This window comes from Haliotis asinina, chromosome 1, assembly GCF_037392515.1.
Source record: "Haliotis asinina isolate JCU_RB_2024 chromosome 1, JCU_Hal_asi_v2, whole genome shotgun sequence".
Classification (NCBI taxonomy): domain Eukaryota; kingdom Metazoa; phylum Mollusca; class Gastropoda; order Lepetellida; family Haliotidae; genus Haliotis; species Haliotis asinina.
Window position 1 is genome coordinate 86557430 of NC_090280.1, and position 16269 is coordinate 86573698.

At 40.2% G+C, this 16269-nt stretch overlaps 1 protein-coding gene across 3 annotated transcripts; it reads right to left on the reverse strand.

Moving 5' to 3' along the window:
- Window positions 1-1041: 1041 nt before the first annotated feature.
- On the reverse strand, window positions 1042-15892 carry LOC137298684 (bis(5'-nucleosyl)-tetraphosphatase PrpE [asymmetrical]-like). Of its 3 annotated transcripts, XM_067830968.1 has the most exons (3): window positions 15768-15860; window positions 11547-11586; window positions 8440-9335 (listed from the first exon to the last, which is right to left on the reverse strand). In XM_067830968.1, exon 3 carries the CDS (start codon window positions 9278-9280, stop codon window positions 8453-8455), a length of 828 nt encoding a protein of 275 aa, XP_067687069.1. In that variant the 5' UTR covers window positions 9281-9335; window positions 11547-11586; window positions 15768-15860; the 3' UTR covers window positions 8440-8452. The 3 variants fall into 3 exon arrangements, 2 of the variants coding, with proteins under 2 accessions (XP_067687069.1, XP_067687077.1); XR_010957762.1 differs by lacking the exons at window positions 8440-9335; window positions 11547-11586 and adding an exon at window positions 1042-3091 and having other exon boundaries at window positions 15768-15892; XM_067830976.1 differs by lacking the exon at window positions 11547-11586 and having other exon boundaries at window positions 15768-15842.
- Between the last annotated feature and the right edge of the window lie 377 nt (window positions 15893-16269).

The window sequence follows — 16269 nt, forward strand, 5'->3', positions numbered from 1 at the left end:
TAGGCACGTGTGATATACATGACATGTTTTTATATCTGTGGGTTGCAAACAAACTACATTTATTTTTTTCTTTTCTTTTATGACTGGATCTGACCGAAACTGGTGCAAACTCTTGTCAGTTTCAAGTTCTGCCTTGTACTTGGACGAATGACAGATTCCAGCCACGCAGTAGTTTACCATCTCTACTGACATGATTTTTTATTGGATCGAGCGCAAATTCAGAGAAAAGGTATTTTCAAAACCCAACATCTCTATATACATTCTTCATGGATAACGACTCCTTTTCGTGTATGTGATTTTGTTTGACAACAGTATATGAATCCATACTGAAGCGACGCATCAAGTACACAAAAAGAAGTTCTTATCCATAAAGAATCTTACTTTCTTGTGACTGGCTATACTTCTAAAATGCCCATCAAACAGATCATCTTTCTGTACACACAATGAACCCTCAGCATATCAGCAAATGAAACAGCCAATCGGAAGCCGTCGTTACACTTGAGTGCATATCCACCCGCTATGACTGGGTTCGGTCTCCCGAGGGCTTCGTTTCGGGGGAAGTAAGCCCAAGTACAAAATATTGCACTTTTGAATCGCGATTGTAAGCTTATAATTGTGTTTATTTGTTTTTTAAAAGCAGCAATGTATATTATGTCATGAATAAGTGATAAATGTGTTTTAATTATGTTTGATTTTTTGGTTGCATGTGACCTTTAAACAACCTGTGAAGTACGGCAGACTTACCGGAAGCTGTGTAGTGGCGGCCATTTTGAATTACTGACCCATCGATAACGTGTATGTGTAGAAAGTTGATTGACATTTACAATTAACACAGAATAATTGTTCAAACAATGCCATCAATGATCCCTCGAAGGGGTCTGATGACGTCAAATATCAAACTATCAATTCAGGATCGACAGCTGATGTTATAGCCGTTCAATAGACACAGCCGTCCCTCCCTATTCCTAGAACCTTCTTGTTATTGTTTTGAATCCAGGCAACAAATTTATAACCCGGCTGGTAACAGCTGATAAAAACTCATTTTCGTGCTCATTCAAAAGTCATTTATTGTTTCATTAAATAACCAAATAAGGTATATGCATGCAAGTCTTACTCAGAGACTGTGATATTGATTACCGAAGGTCAATCTAAAACTGTTACATGTACTGCAGTTACTTAAACGTTTTTAATTATTGTTGCGAAATCGTAAACGAGAACTGCTTTATGTAATCATATATACGATAAGCATATTCACAACGCAGCCTTGTTTTAAAGTGAACAAGACTACACCCCCTGCACAGTGATGACATAGCATAACATCCCTGTCATATCACGTGGTCAGACTTGTCCCTTTCTTGCGAAGAAACGCGCATATTCGTAAATCAGATGATCCGGTTCCCATTGGAATGAAGCCATTTTGCGTATTTAACTATGCCAGCGTCGTTCCAAGCGGACGTTGAATAATGGATTTGGAGATATAAAGGTTAACTGTGACAAGGTGTGTTCCTTTTTCTATTTTTGTTTTCCTCGATATATTTGAATCTAATACGACATCTTCTGTTACGAGGAATTCCCTGGATGTTACTCTCTCCAAGCCCTTTATCACCATGGGTACAGGTTCCCTCATATCCATCAAAGGCTATAACAAGGCGGCCTTTCGCCCGAAGCGAACTAAGGTAGTGGATGGGTCCGAGTTGGAATCGTGAGAGAATGAGGACATTAAGCCCATGATAAAAGAGGATGGCTGAAGAGTGATTGGTAGCCATGGGTTAAGGGAGGGTCAAGACAAGCGTTGATTAGGACAAGCATGGCGTGTCATCATCTTAAAATATAAATATACCAATCTTACAAATGCAGTATGAAATATAGATAAATATACATTGAATACGGGTCGGTGGGTTAGCTCAGTGGTTCGATTCGATTCCCCACATGTGTTCAATGTGCGAAGTAGAAGTTAGGTGTCCCCCGCTGTGATATTGATGGGATATTGCTAAAAGTTGCGTAAAACCCTACTCACTCACTCACTCACTCACTCACTGCAGTGAATATATTGAAAAAGTCCTGTAATTACTCACTGCTCAAGAGAATAGCTAAAACAATATTTTTAAAATGAGAAAGGATCATACATAATGTCAAAATCAGGTTTCTAAAGACACACCTGAATTTCTGTTGAATGAGCTGAGATACGGAATTGTCATCTCGTTCAGGTTTCCTTACACTGAGGTATGAAAACGTCATTCAGGTTTCCCTACACAATAAACCCGCTTTGCCTTAATGCTCACAATCTGCTGGCATCCATTGATAAAGATCCCGGTAAGAGTTTTTCCGTACTGACAACCCGTATCTAAACACGTAGCGAAATCATACTGCCGAAACCCCCGCCGTGCATCGTGTCCAAAATATACATGTTCAGGGCCCGGCCACAGTGACGACCAAGGAACGCCCCTATCGGCCTTATTTGAGAAAACCAGACCCCCTCCGTCAAAATAGTCTTCTTCTATTATGTTCCGCATACGGGTCAAGGCCACGAGACTTTGCTTGTCCAAAGTGAGGCCAGGGACAATCCCAGCATGCACTATGATTGAATTCAAACTCGGGATGCCGATAGTGAAAGGCAGTTGGGAAAGGAAGTGGTGGTCTTGCGTGGTCATGTCCTTGATCCATTTGTGTTTGCTTCGAAGAACATAATTGGGATCATTTTTCATAAACCTGTATTCTTTCAGGACAATTTCTTCATGGTTTCCCCTCACAGAGTAACAGTCGATCTCACCGCTCTGGATTAGCTTCAAGACGCCAATGCTACACGGACCTCTGTTGATGAGGTCCCCTACAAAAAGAAACAGCACCTTCGGTTCCATTTTCTTGACAACGTGGATCATGTCCCGCAGTTCGTCCAAGCACCCGTGGACGTCTCCCACGACAAACACCGCCTTATCCCCGACAACGTCTTCCCCCAGCTCCATGTGACAGGTATCTGGTAAAGGGAGGTCATACTTGTCTTTCCGGACTGTTGGGGTCTTTTGTATGATGGACATCAGGTTGGCAACAAGGGCAGCCATTTTGATGACGTCATCTGCTTCTCATCTGCCACCTGAAACAAACATAAAAGAGAGTGAGTTTAGTTTCAGCAATGTTCCAGCAATGTCAACACCGGCGGGCAACACCAGAAATGGGCTTCACAGATTGAACCGCTGTTGAGAATCGAATCAGAATCGTCGGCGTGACGAGCGAACGCATTGGCCACTAGGCTACCCTACCACTTCTACAAACTGAACTTGTAATTGTATTAGTAACACAAAACTGGAGTGAGCTGTGTCACAGGTATTGCAAGGTGCTGGTATCGAGCCCACCTGTGACCGGGTGTAAAAATCCTTGGAGTCAACTGTGCAGACTCTTTAAGTGTTGTCACAACACCCAGTGTGCGGTACACAACCCTGTGCAGTTAAAGGAACCCAGGAATCCGTTCGTAGATGACCAGATGGTGGCCTTACTAATACGCTCAAACACTTAGTTCCGGGTGCAGCAACGTGCAGTTAACATGGACAAAGTACTGTGACTATGTTTCCCAGTCCACCCAGCTGTGAACGGGTACCTCGTAAGGATGGGAGAGCAACATTAACTAGGTGCGCCTAATAGGCTGCAAGAGCTGTATGGTGCCCAGGGAGCTGAGATTCAAATACGATGTGCCGTTGGGATGGACATCCAATGATCGGGGGAAACAAAACGAAGTTAAATTGGCGAACTGGATATCGGCGCTATACAAGTGTCTAGTATAATAATAATGCAGGTTTTTAGGAGCCATGGATAGTGTATTCGAACCCACGTTAATCCTGACACATCTAAGGGACGCTACTCCGTACAGAGACCGAGACGTCTGTGGTATACACTTAAAGATATCCTTTAAACCACATGGACAAAAGCAGTACGGGATACGATTGAGAATATTTGTCCCGGGAAACCGGATTTTTTCAAAAACTAGAATCAGGTGAACCAGTTAGCAGTCACAAGTGAAAACACGATTGAGACATCACACTTCCCTATCCCTGCAGGCGACTTTAATAGACCAGTGAGCCACGTGAGGCATCGACTGGGGCACGTTGCCAGACGTGACAAAATGTCGCCCTGGCCCCATGGTGAATATACATCACGCAGCAGGGGGTATCGTTATATGTTGATATGAGTCTATCAGCTTTCATCATATACTTTAAAAATGTCACCCAGGTCAACATAAAAGTGTATCACACACGTCCATGAAAGAGGCGGTCCCAAAAGTGTGTTTGAGTTCGGTTTAATGTGACCCAGCTTCAGTTACATCATCGCGTGTCCCCACTGTGTGGAGTAACAGCCGTCACCGACGCCACCACAGTCAACTCATGGCCCTGTTCCTATCGCACAATGATATCGACCTTGAATTGTCTTTTATTTGCGTGGATCAAATTCACGAGGTTATTGTACGTAACTACACTGGACCAGACTCTTGGTACATAACACAGTGATTTTTATTTCACTAATACGCTACAGGGCAAACGAATGTCATCACCGACTTCACTTGACCAAACATAGAAGAAAAAAGTATGTGAGATTAATGATAATTATTTCACAAACAAAAACCATTTTCAAAACAATTGGCTGAAAGTTAAGTTAATGCTGGTCTTACGCTTGCCGCAATTAATTGAGAAGGGGTCAAGAGGTCAAAATAAAACAAACACACAAATCAGATTTCTTTCAAAAAGTGCGTAAACAGTGACATATTGAGACAGGAGTCAGGGTACACGTCTCCTCGCCAACACACGTCTCCTCAGAGACGTCGTCAGTCGGCAGATGACGTCAGCAGGTACATGAGTCTATTCAAGTTCCTCTTGGTTCGCTGGAGGTGGTACACGCTTTCGTAACTGACGATCAAGATGAATTCAACGATGTTCAATGGGGTGATTTCAGAACGCACTTGCCAAGGCAATATCTTGACGTTAACGTTGCGGCGCTTTTCTCGAACAATTGTGGTGAGGCTGCAAATGACTCCTCTTGTTGTCGAATAAAGCTGGGCATTCAGATTTCCTCGGATGATAACCAGTTTTCTTGCCCTGTGACCACAAATACTACTCTATACCATGACGCCTCCTCCATCCAACGGATGAACTTCTTGAACGCAGCATTTCTCCTCTTCGTCAAAACAACTAGTACTCTGGCATCTAAACAGACTGAATCCGACTTTGACCAGTGAAGAACTTTCCCTCCCAGTTACGTCGCTGCCACCGACGTACAGTTCGAGTCCACTGTCGTCTGCGTTGACGGTGTAGACGGGTCAAAGCTGTTCCGTGGAGGGGTTGTTGGTAGGCTTGTATATCAACTAGACCAAGTCCTTGAAGGACTGTTCGCCTGCTGATGGAGTGTCCTTGTACTGTCGAGTTCACGAACCTCTTCCGGAGATGGAGCTGCCGCATGTAGCGGCCTTCAGACGGCGTCCGAACTCCTAGACCTCCGCATCTTGGAAGGTCTTGATTCTATATGATGGTAGCGGTTTAATAATTGATGGTCGCCTGGGTGAAGTTGGAGATTCCTGCCAGCTCAGCTGACGTTGTGAAGCTCCCATACTGGCATACCGATCACACAGTCTTCTTGTACTTCGGTAAATCTCTTTTGGTTAATGCATGCTTGCTCGGTCCAACATAGGTATTTATGCCAAAATCATGCATGTGCACTTGGGCCAAAGTTGCGTTTTGGCGAATGCTTTCAGCTTGGGTTCAAACCCGTACCAGCGGTTTTGTTTTTTATGCAATTACTTTAAATCTGACAACCTTCTTTCGTATATATTCACGCTACAGTATTCACGCAATGTTACGATTGTTAAATCTGTGGTTGCCATGAGGAGGGTTTAAAATCTGTGGTTGCCATGAGGAGGGTTTAAAAATCTGTGGTTGCCATGAGGAGGGTTTATCGTAGGACTACAATCTCAGCTGCATATGTATCTGGTGTGTGTTGATTTAGAGTGTCTTAGATAGGCAAATATAGTTACACTGATACGTATCGTTTAGATTTCAAATGTTTTGAGTGACAAACCGTATGAAGTTCTGCTTGTTTGTTGTTTAACGCCGCGTTCTGTAATATTCAAGCTATAAGGTGGCGACCCGTATATAATCGAGTCTGGAATAAGCAATTGGTAGTCGATGACATATGTCAACGAGTGAACGAGTCTCACCGCTCGAGACCGTTAGTACGAGAAGCAAGGGTTGCTGAAGAACAGTTCTAACCCGCACGAGCGAACGCTTTGACCACTGGGCTATTTCACCGTCCCGCTACTTTAATGAATGAAACTTGAATGAATGAAGTTTAAACTTTTTGGGGGCTCAACAAACCTATTTTTCCCCATCAATGCATTTATTTAAAATATAAACACAAGATGCTTCATGTTTGAGCACTTTCCATCGAATATCTTATTATTCATTTGCAACACTTCAAACAAAATCTGACCCGTGAAGGTCCTGGGTAGAATAGGCCTCCAGCAACCCATGCTTGCCATAAAAGGCGACTATGCTTGTCGCATGAGGCGACTAACGGGATCGGGTGGTTAAGCTAGCTGACTTGGTTGACACGTCATCGGTTCCCAACTGCGCAGATCGTGCTCATGTTGTTGATCAGTGGATTGTTTGGTCCAGACTCGATTATTTACAGACCGTCGCCATATAGCTGTAACATTGCTGAGTGCGGCGTAAAACGTGACTTACTCAAACAAAATCTACCCTCCAGTTCTAAATGAGAAAATTACCCTTTGACCTCACTAGAAGTGGTCTGAATCGATGCTCTCGTAAAATGTTTAACAACACGCTTTGCACAAAACACCAAAGAGTTATTTCCCCGAAAAGATAACTGATTTTATTGCCTCTTTACCTAGTTTGTCACAGTTCGTGAGGTTGTGAGATAGGTACGTGAGTGAGTTTATTTTTTCGTCGCACTCAGCAATATTCCAGCTCTATGGTGGCTGTATGTAACTAACAGAGTCTGGACCAGACAATCCAGTGATCAACAGCATGTGAAGATCGATCTGCATGATTGGGAACTAAATACTCAGTGTCCCCGTCAACCCAGAAACCTGTGTCCTTGAGCATAAAATTGATAAAACGTGCAATTAATATTTTGTGGGTGTGTTTTGGATGCATAGATCATAAACTACTTAACTGAAAAAAGTACCTTACAACAGCAACATATAAATGCAAGCAATTTTGGAATTATTCAGGATTGTAATGAAAATTCCACACATAAAAGATCTGGACTACATATATTAATTTTATTCCTGCATGCATTCTTATAAAACCTATCGCAAACATTGATACTGGGCATGATAACATATACTTAACATGATAAGAGCAATAATTAAGTTCCATTTCACACCATTTGTAGCAATATTCCAGCAAAATCATGACTGGGAACACCAGAAATGGGCTTCACACATTTCTACCAATCTGGGAATCAAACCCAGGCTGAGACATGACAAAATATCTCAATTATGTACGTTGATGCTCATGACACTGGATTGTCTGGTCCAGACGATTATTTACAGACCACCACAATAAATCTTCAGCATTGCGAACAACGAACAAGCAGCACCTTGAAGTGGGTGGGTGAGTGAGTTTATTTTTACATGGATTTTAGGAATTACCCAGCAATATCATGGTGGTCTTCAGTTTGACAAGCAAACGCTTTAACCACTCGGCTACCCCGCCAACTTATAAGATGTTACTTACATATGAACCTCCACACACATAGGATTGTTTTGGTTTGTTGTTTAATACTGCACTCTGCAATATTCCAGCAATAAGGCAGCAGTCTGTAAATAACTTAGCCTGGACCAGACAATCCAGTGATCAACAGCATTAGTGTTAACCAAGTCAGCCCCTCAATCCATTTTGTCAATGCTTATGGGTTGCTGATGACCAATTCTAATGAGGATCTTCACGGGTCTGCCTCTTATGACAAGCATGGGTTGCTGAAGAAGACCAATTCTAATGAGGATCTTCAAGGGTTCTCTATTTCTGGAATCTGTAGTAGAAGCTACTAGAACACTAGAAACTACTAAAATACACTGCATACAGTGATACTAAGTTTAAAAAAAACTCAAAATGATCATTATTGATTTCAGTTTGTTATCACCGCAGGATCCTACATGCATTTCAACTAATACATAGAACAAGGTAATTGGGAGTCCCCCCAACCCTACAGTTTGGTAAGAGCATGTTCTTTATAGTTTACTGTATTGAGATTACGATTCCAGAACATTCTCACATAATAATCTCTATTAAAAATGTGCTGATTGCCAGACAGTATCATAACCAGTTTTTATATTATCACTAAACCTTTTCTTGAAATCCACTCAAAGAAATAACACGAGAACAAACATGTGGCAATATGCAGAGTACTGTTAAAAACATAAAACGAACACAAACAAAGTCTCAGATCTTTAATCAGCATTTTTAAACATGTCTGGTTGCTTGGAAGGCACTGATATAAACTCTCTTGTTCCATCCAGGAGAATACCCGTCAGGGACTTTCCGTACACACAACCAGTGTCCAGGCCAGTGGCATATGGATACGTCTGAAGACCACGTACTGCGTCATGACCGAAGTACACATGATCAGGGCCAGGCCACAATGAGGCCCAAGGTACTCCAACATTCAAACTCTCTGATGGGATGAGGATGGGATATGAGCCGTGAAATACTGTGTAAAACTGTTCAATATTCCTCATGTGAGTCATGGCTGTGAAGTCTTGTCCTTCAAATCCCCAGCCAGGAATGAGTCCCGCATGAACTATGGTTGCATTCAAACTTGGAATGGATATCGTGTATGGTAGGTCTTTTAAATATTCAAAATCTGTCCATGGCAGGTCCTTGATCCATTTATTTTTATCCTTCATGACATAATTTGGGTCTCCAATGGATTTGTAGTATTCATGGAGGACCACATCGTCATGGTTACCACGTACTGAGTAGCAATCCATGCTCTGAACTAGTCCTAACACTTCTTTGCTCTTTGGACCTTTGTTGATTAGATCTCCAACAAATACGCACAAAATATTCGGCTCCCTCTGTTTAGCCTTGTCGATCAGTTCACACAGTTCATCATAGCAGCCATGAACGTCACCGATTACAAAGACCTTCCTGCCCTGAATGGCGTCTGCTCCCAGTTCAAGATGGCAGACCCGGGGTTGAGGGAGATTGTGTTTGCTGGGTCTGGGCAGTGGTCTCTTCTTCAGAACAGATAGAATGTAAGACAGGAGGGATGTCATTTTCTTGTCAGTAGACTTTGTTCGTGGGGTTTTGTGGACTTTGACCTCAGTGAATCTGGAAGAAATTGAATACATTGTTACAAAGGTGCAAAGTTACCTGCTGTAAGACAGATTCCATCAAAATCATTCTCTATCTGTCACCTTAATTGCTTGAAAGGTATTTCTTGAACTGGAATGACAACTGTTTATGGACGATCAACTTCTTTATCATACAAAGCGATGTCTCAGCATAGATGCATCTACCATTTTCAAGCAAAATCCTATCTCTCATTTCACTTGAATGTCAAAGGAAGATACATTTCCATTGTATGGAAAGCCCATCCAAATGATGTTGGTCTGCTATTAGATATTCTAGACTTTTTTTTGTGTTCAGTTTTCAAAACTAGATTCCAGAAGTGTGTCCAAAAGTATTCCAAAGTGAAGACTGTTTGAAAATAGTTCTGAGTGATGCAAGAAAGTTATACACAAAATACTTAACTTGACCAACCCTAGATATGTCTCATGTTTTAATAAGCCTTGATCTTAACCCTTTGGACCATATCTGTGACATGACTGGTCACTGTGTGCAACAAAGGGATCTTCCTGTACCGAACCTGGTCCAACTGGAAGCCGATTTACACGAGGAATGGCGTAGACCACCCCTTGAGAGTATCAGGAGGCTGACAGTGACTATGTGGAACAGAGTGATGGCTGTCATAGGGTGACTTGGAGGTCTACTATTGACCTTGAATCATGTAAGACACGCAAAATGACATTTTGAACATTCTTTGACATTCACCAATAAATACAATATTAAACATACCTGGGCCATACTTTCACAGACATGGTTTTTTATGAAAATCATTTTTTTGATAAGCAATTATCATCATGAAATCAAAATGGATTCCAGTCATTTTGTCATTTTTATGAGTCAAAGTATGATATGGGTCAGAAAGCTCCATCACCACAAGAGGTTTATGAACATGTTAAAAACCTATCATTGCCAAAATTCAGGGGATGCTTAATTAAGTTCTTTGTGTAAACATGAGATTGCTTTCCAAACTCTTTAAGTGCACTTCTTCTTGGTCATTCATCAGTTAGTCAAACTTAGCAAAAATTCCTTCCGATGTAACCGGTAAACAGAGGTCCTCTGACCTTCGTCAGCAGGAGCAAGAATTAAGGGTGTGAGTGAGTTAGGTTTTACGCCACTTTCAGCAATATTCCAGGAATAGCACAGCAGGGGACACCAGAAGTGGGCTTCAAACGTTGTACCCGTGTGAAAACGGGTCCTCAGCATCACAAACGAATGCTTTACCCACAAGGCTACCCCACTGCCTCACAAGAAGTGAGTGACTGAGTTTAGTTTTACGTTGCACTTAGCAATATTCCAACTATATGGCGATGGTCTGTAAACAATCGAGTTTGGACCAGACAATCCAGTGATCAACAACATGAGCATCGATCTGCACAACTGGGAACCGATGACATGTGTCAACCAAGTCAGCAAGCCTGACCACCCAATCCCGTTAGTCGCCTCTTACGACAAGCATAGTCGCCTTTTATGGCAAGCATGTATTGTGGAAGGCCTATTCTACCCCGGAACCTTCACTGGTCGCCTCACAAGAACTAAGGTCTGACTTTAACACTGTTTGATGGCCAAACACAGTATTGCATCATTTGAACATGGTAGACAATCTAATAACAGATTGATGATAGAACAAACTGGAAAATCAAATGTCTGACATCTATGGAAAATTGAAAAATGTTTTCAAATAGTCTTGTCTCTCTGTTTGTTACTTTTCCACCTATACTGAACAAGAAGGTCGAGGACCACTCCAACTGACAATAGTTCATATTCAATGGTTCATATTTTGATCCATATAATAATTAAATATTGAATACTGGGGTGGTCGAAAAGTATAAATGCTAGTAGGTCAAGGCTGAACCAGACAATCCTGAGACTGACACCATGAATCACCAATCCAAGCCACAGATATGCAATGACAAGCTGTTTTCATGCATAGGAGTTTGTAACCAATGCTAATTTTGTGCACACGTCACTGGATGCCTGACTCTGAAAGTAGGGGTTGAAATCTTGGATTGAACTCAAAACCCCAAAGAGCAAGAATCCATTCTTTACCAAACAAGTGTGCTCCCAAATGTAACATAAATGCAACTTCCCAAGATGCAAAAACAGATAAATTCAAACTAACACAAAAAACACATTTTATCTTGCTTACAAATACATTAAAACTTGTTAAAAGAAAAGAAACAGAACAAGTCTTACCTAATATGACTGCCTTGTCAAAGTGAATTAATCTTCTTGACTGCAAATAACAGACAGATCAGCATTTGATATTCTCGTACAACCTGCATGACAACATCAAAAGACTTGCAAGAAGAGAAGGGAAATAGTACACTAAGCCTTGATGTGCCCTCTACATCAGTCACCTATCTTTCTGTATTCAGTATGTATTTTGACCTCTGTCACACGTTATTTGTAAAGGTTATCATGTTTCAGATGATAAGTGATTTGTACAATACTGTTTGTGTCTATGATTTCTTCTTGACCGATATTTATAAAATACATTTATGGAGTGAGTAAAGTTAGTTTTCAGCCACACTCTCATAGCCTGTGTCAACCAGTCTGATCCCTGATCCCGATAAATGCCTCTTACAACAAGCATAGGCGTATACTTAAAGAAAAAGAGTTGATCGAACATCTCAGTGATATCTGATATTTTCACAAAATGCTAAGTAGGGGTTTTTTAAAAACAATTACAGCAGTTTTGAGATAAAGTTTTGATAGGTTAACTAATACTATTTCAGTTTTTTTATCATGTTCACATTGATCCTGTTGTTAACACCAGGAAATAAGTATCTTTCAACATGATCATTATTTCTGGTCACACTGTCCAAAAGTCAGCACTTCCCACAGTAACAGATAAAATATAAACCCCTGTCACCAAGGTACTTTGCACAAAAATATTCATTTAGTAATATGGTAACCGATTACAAATAACTATTTCAAAGCAAGATAAACTGAACAATAACTATGTTCATGAGTGATTGAGTTTACTTTTACGCCGTACTAAGCAATATTCCAGCTATATAGCGGCGGTCTGTAAATAAACGAGTCTGGATCTGACAATCCAGTGATCAACAACATAAGCATCGATCTGCGCAGTTGGGAACCAAAGACATGTGTCAACCAAGTCAGCGAGCCTGAACACCCGATCCCGTTAGTCACCTCTTACGACAAGCATAGTCGCCTTTTATGGCAAGCATGGGTTGCTGAAGGCCTTTTCTACCCCAGGTCCTTCACAGGTCTATGTTCATGACAACAATGGTGTACATTTAAACATTCTGAGTCATTATGTATTTACTGTCAACTTGTCGTTCATTTTGGGTACTGATAGTTTTTGGGGGAACAGAGCTCCAGATAATTTTTCAAGCAATTGGGTATTTACTCCCATGTGTGTTTATGTATGAGTAATTGCATTTTTTTTAGGGGTAACTAGCATTTTGTGTACTCCCACTAGTTAAAAGAATTGATTACTTTTACATACTTTTTCTTATCCTTACTGAGTACTTCACTCTTCCAAACATATAAATATATATGCATCTCAATATACTAAAGGTTTTTAGTAATTGTCATACTGTCAAACATTTGGCAGCCATTTCTAAATACTCAACATGGAAGTCATGTGACTTTTAGAGTAAACTCCGGACAGTAGCTACGGCTACAATAGTATATGTACATACAGGCATCGCCTACCATTAGCTAATGCTGTTGTAGAGTTTGGGCACCAAGATGAATCATATGCAAGTAAATTTAGTTAACTGAGTAAAGTACACAAGGTATTATAGACCTATTGGGTTTTAAATGATTCTGAAGCGTTTTTGGTACTCCCAGATTTGTAATTAATTGAGTAAATATCATTTTTATTGAGTAAAGTACGCAAATATGTGCCTTATCTGGAGCTCAGGGGGTATTTAATATATTTTTACACTCGTGGGTCCTCAGAAGGGTTTAGCTAACTAACTGATACAAGGCAGTAGTTTGAACCCAGTGTGACACGAATCATACTACCTCTGGGGTCCGTGAGGTAGCTGCACAATTAAAGCATTTCTTCATTATGCTGAGTTTGGTTTTACATTATGATACACTCACATATTTGATGAATCGAACCGTAGCCCATCATGATTTCAAATTATTTGCGGTCACCAGAACCGAATTATTCAATATAATGAATATTTTCAGTTTTTATTCTGAGCATGTTTTACTTGAGTACTTATTAAAGTGAGAAAGATATGCAAGAATGGAATATGTACAAGCCAAGCAATAGTGCAAGTCCTGTTAGTTTGCAATGGCCACACATGGTACTGTGGACCATCACTATTAGCCTATTACATACCTTATTGATTGTCATGTCAGATCACTGGTTATTTCTAAGACAAATTAACATTCAACATCACTTAACTAAAATATTATATTCATGAATAAGTGTTAGTGTTTGTTATCCAAAATTCATGACACGTATAATATTCACCACATTGTGTATTTGTTTCAGTCCTAGTTTTACACCAGTGTACCCTGGTGGGGAATTGAGGCCAGCCTTTATCAGCCTAACCGACCCTCACATTATGCTGAAGACTGGGGTTCAATTCAACACATAGGTACAAATGTGAAGCTCATTTCTGGTGTCACCAGCTGTGAAATTGCTAGAATAATGCTAAAAAGCAGCTCAAAACCTTGTTCACTTGATCCCGTAACTCTAACATCAATATGTATGTAACATGTAAAAAATTTCAAAATTGGAATTTGTTTTAAAAAATAGAAATTTGAATGAACAAAACGGGCTCTTTTTGTGAATGTTAACTGATATCAGCTGATAGAAATAATACAGATGTCGCTGAACAGTTGAACTTGTCAAAGTTGACTTTTTGAGTAGTTGTTTGCAGTTTTGGTAATGTTTGTTTTTTCAGGGAAAAAAATAAAGACAAAGGTGAAAACTGACTGTTATATTTTGTGAATATCGTCTGCATCTGTCGAATCCATAAAATAGAGATGGAAATTAAGGTCAATTCAAAGGTTTGTGAGTGAGTGTTGGCATTATGATTATGTTTAGACAAAATAAAATCTGCACTTTTCATGGACTGAACTCTGTCATCAATTCACAACATAGCCAAGATGATTTTCATTCAATTCTCATCATTTATGAAATTTCACTTCAACACACTAATGTTCACGTGACATCCCCCGACATCTTTGGGTCTAGTCTTTCAAGTCCATTGGGATTCATATCTGTCACGTCTACGATGCAAAATACTTACTCTCATAACCTATCGCTTTTGTGAAGTGTCAGTGTGTGAAATACTTCGGGTAACAAGTCATGCTGTCTCCACAAATGTGTTGGCGATAACTAATACGAATGGATAACTGGTCGCTAGCAAGTATAGATACAACAGTATGCAAGGCAGAAAACTACAGTGTGTGATAATACATTGTGTTGTTATGCTACTAGGTTTTCAGTTTCTTTCAGGTGTATTTGTATGTAGCAACTCAAAAATATTTTTAGTTGAATTTATTTCAGTTTGTTTATTTTTCTGAGTGTGAATAAATAAGTTATTTTAAACCTTGAACAAATTAACAAACTCGCTAAGATGACACACATACCAACCGTGGCAGGTTGCACACAATACTTGGATACTAGTTCAAATACACAATATTCAGACATGACCAACCAATATCCATTCCTGAAACAAGCAGTGTGCACTTGAAACAAGATTCCTTTCATATCTGGTTTGAGTTCACGCACAATATAAACAAAACTAGCCTAAAAATAAACAAAAACTAAATGGAGGACTTGGTAGTCCACATGATTTCAAAGCCAACACATTATCCTAAATATATCAGGTTGTTGTGGACACTGAATGGAAACAACCTTTCTGAAAGTTCTATCATATTTATAAATTGATACATACTAGAATTAATAACAAAATCTAACACACCAATTACTACTGGCTAATGATCAGTTATCGCAAACACTCTGCCGTAGCGATTGGGAGTCATCTTGATTTTAACTCTCGTAGCCTATGGCTTTAGTGCTGTGTCAATGTGTAAAATACTACGAAAGTACAAATCAAGCTTCTCAAGCGCTACAGCCAGGTGTTGGCGATAACTGGCAATAACTTGTCGCTATCCAATTGAGAACTCACAAAAGTAGCTATAAAAAACCCCGATCGAAGTACAATAAATACTGGGGGATTAAACCACTCAGTGTTACGGAAGAAAGAATATGGGGAAACGAGAGGACGTCTTTCCTACTTAAGCATGATATGTATCATCAGTGCACATATTATCAATAATCGTGTCACTGTCAGTCTATCAACAACATCAGGCTGTGATTTGTCATTTTGGTCGGATCACTTTGACTCAGAGCAAGCACAGTTATTTAGCATTACGAATTCGAATATTAGAAAAAACAGAATTGGAGGTACTCACCAGCAACAAAGCGTCTTACATCACCTGAATAATCGAGCGAATCGTTCATGTCTGTTGCCTACTTCAGATTGTCCACTGCCAAGCAGTAAGAAATGAGCTGTGCAAAGGGACGTCACTCTAAAAAGATTCGCAATGGCAAATTTGTTTCCTGAACGTCGAGAGAACACGTTCGTACCCGCGAAGGACATTCTAAATACAGATTTGGTATATTTTCTATCTTGTTAAGATCGAATGACACTTATATGTTTTCAAACACGTTTTTTCTTTCTCAATATGAAATTGTGAAATCGAACCATTGATGGTTGAACTTAAAATCAAAATCAATCAAAACAAAGTCATCAATGTCCCCCGCAACAGCAAAATGCTCTTGATGAATAGGTCTCCTAATTATGAATACAGTATGCCATGGTTTTGGTGTGCATGTGCCAGAGTGGAATGAGAGTACTGTAAGCTTTACAGTTCTGTGTCGGAATGGAACACTACCACCAAATTCAGTCAATGT

What these genes read in the sequence shown, in the direction of transcription:
- LOC137298684 (XM_067830968.1), bottom strand. Translation starts at nt 9,280, where the DNA reads ATGACATCCCTCCTGTCTTACATTCTATCTGTTCTGAAGAAGAGACCA.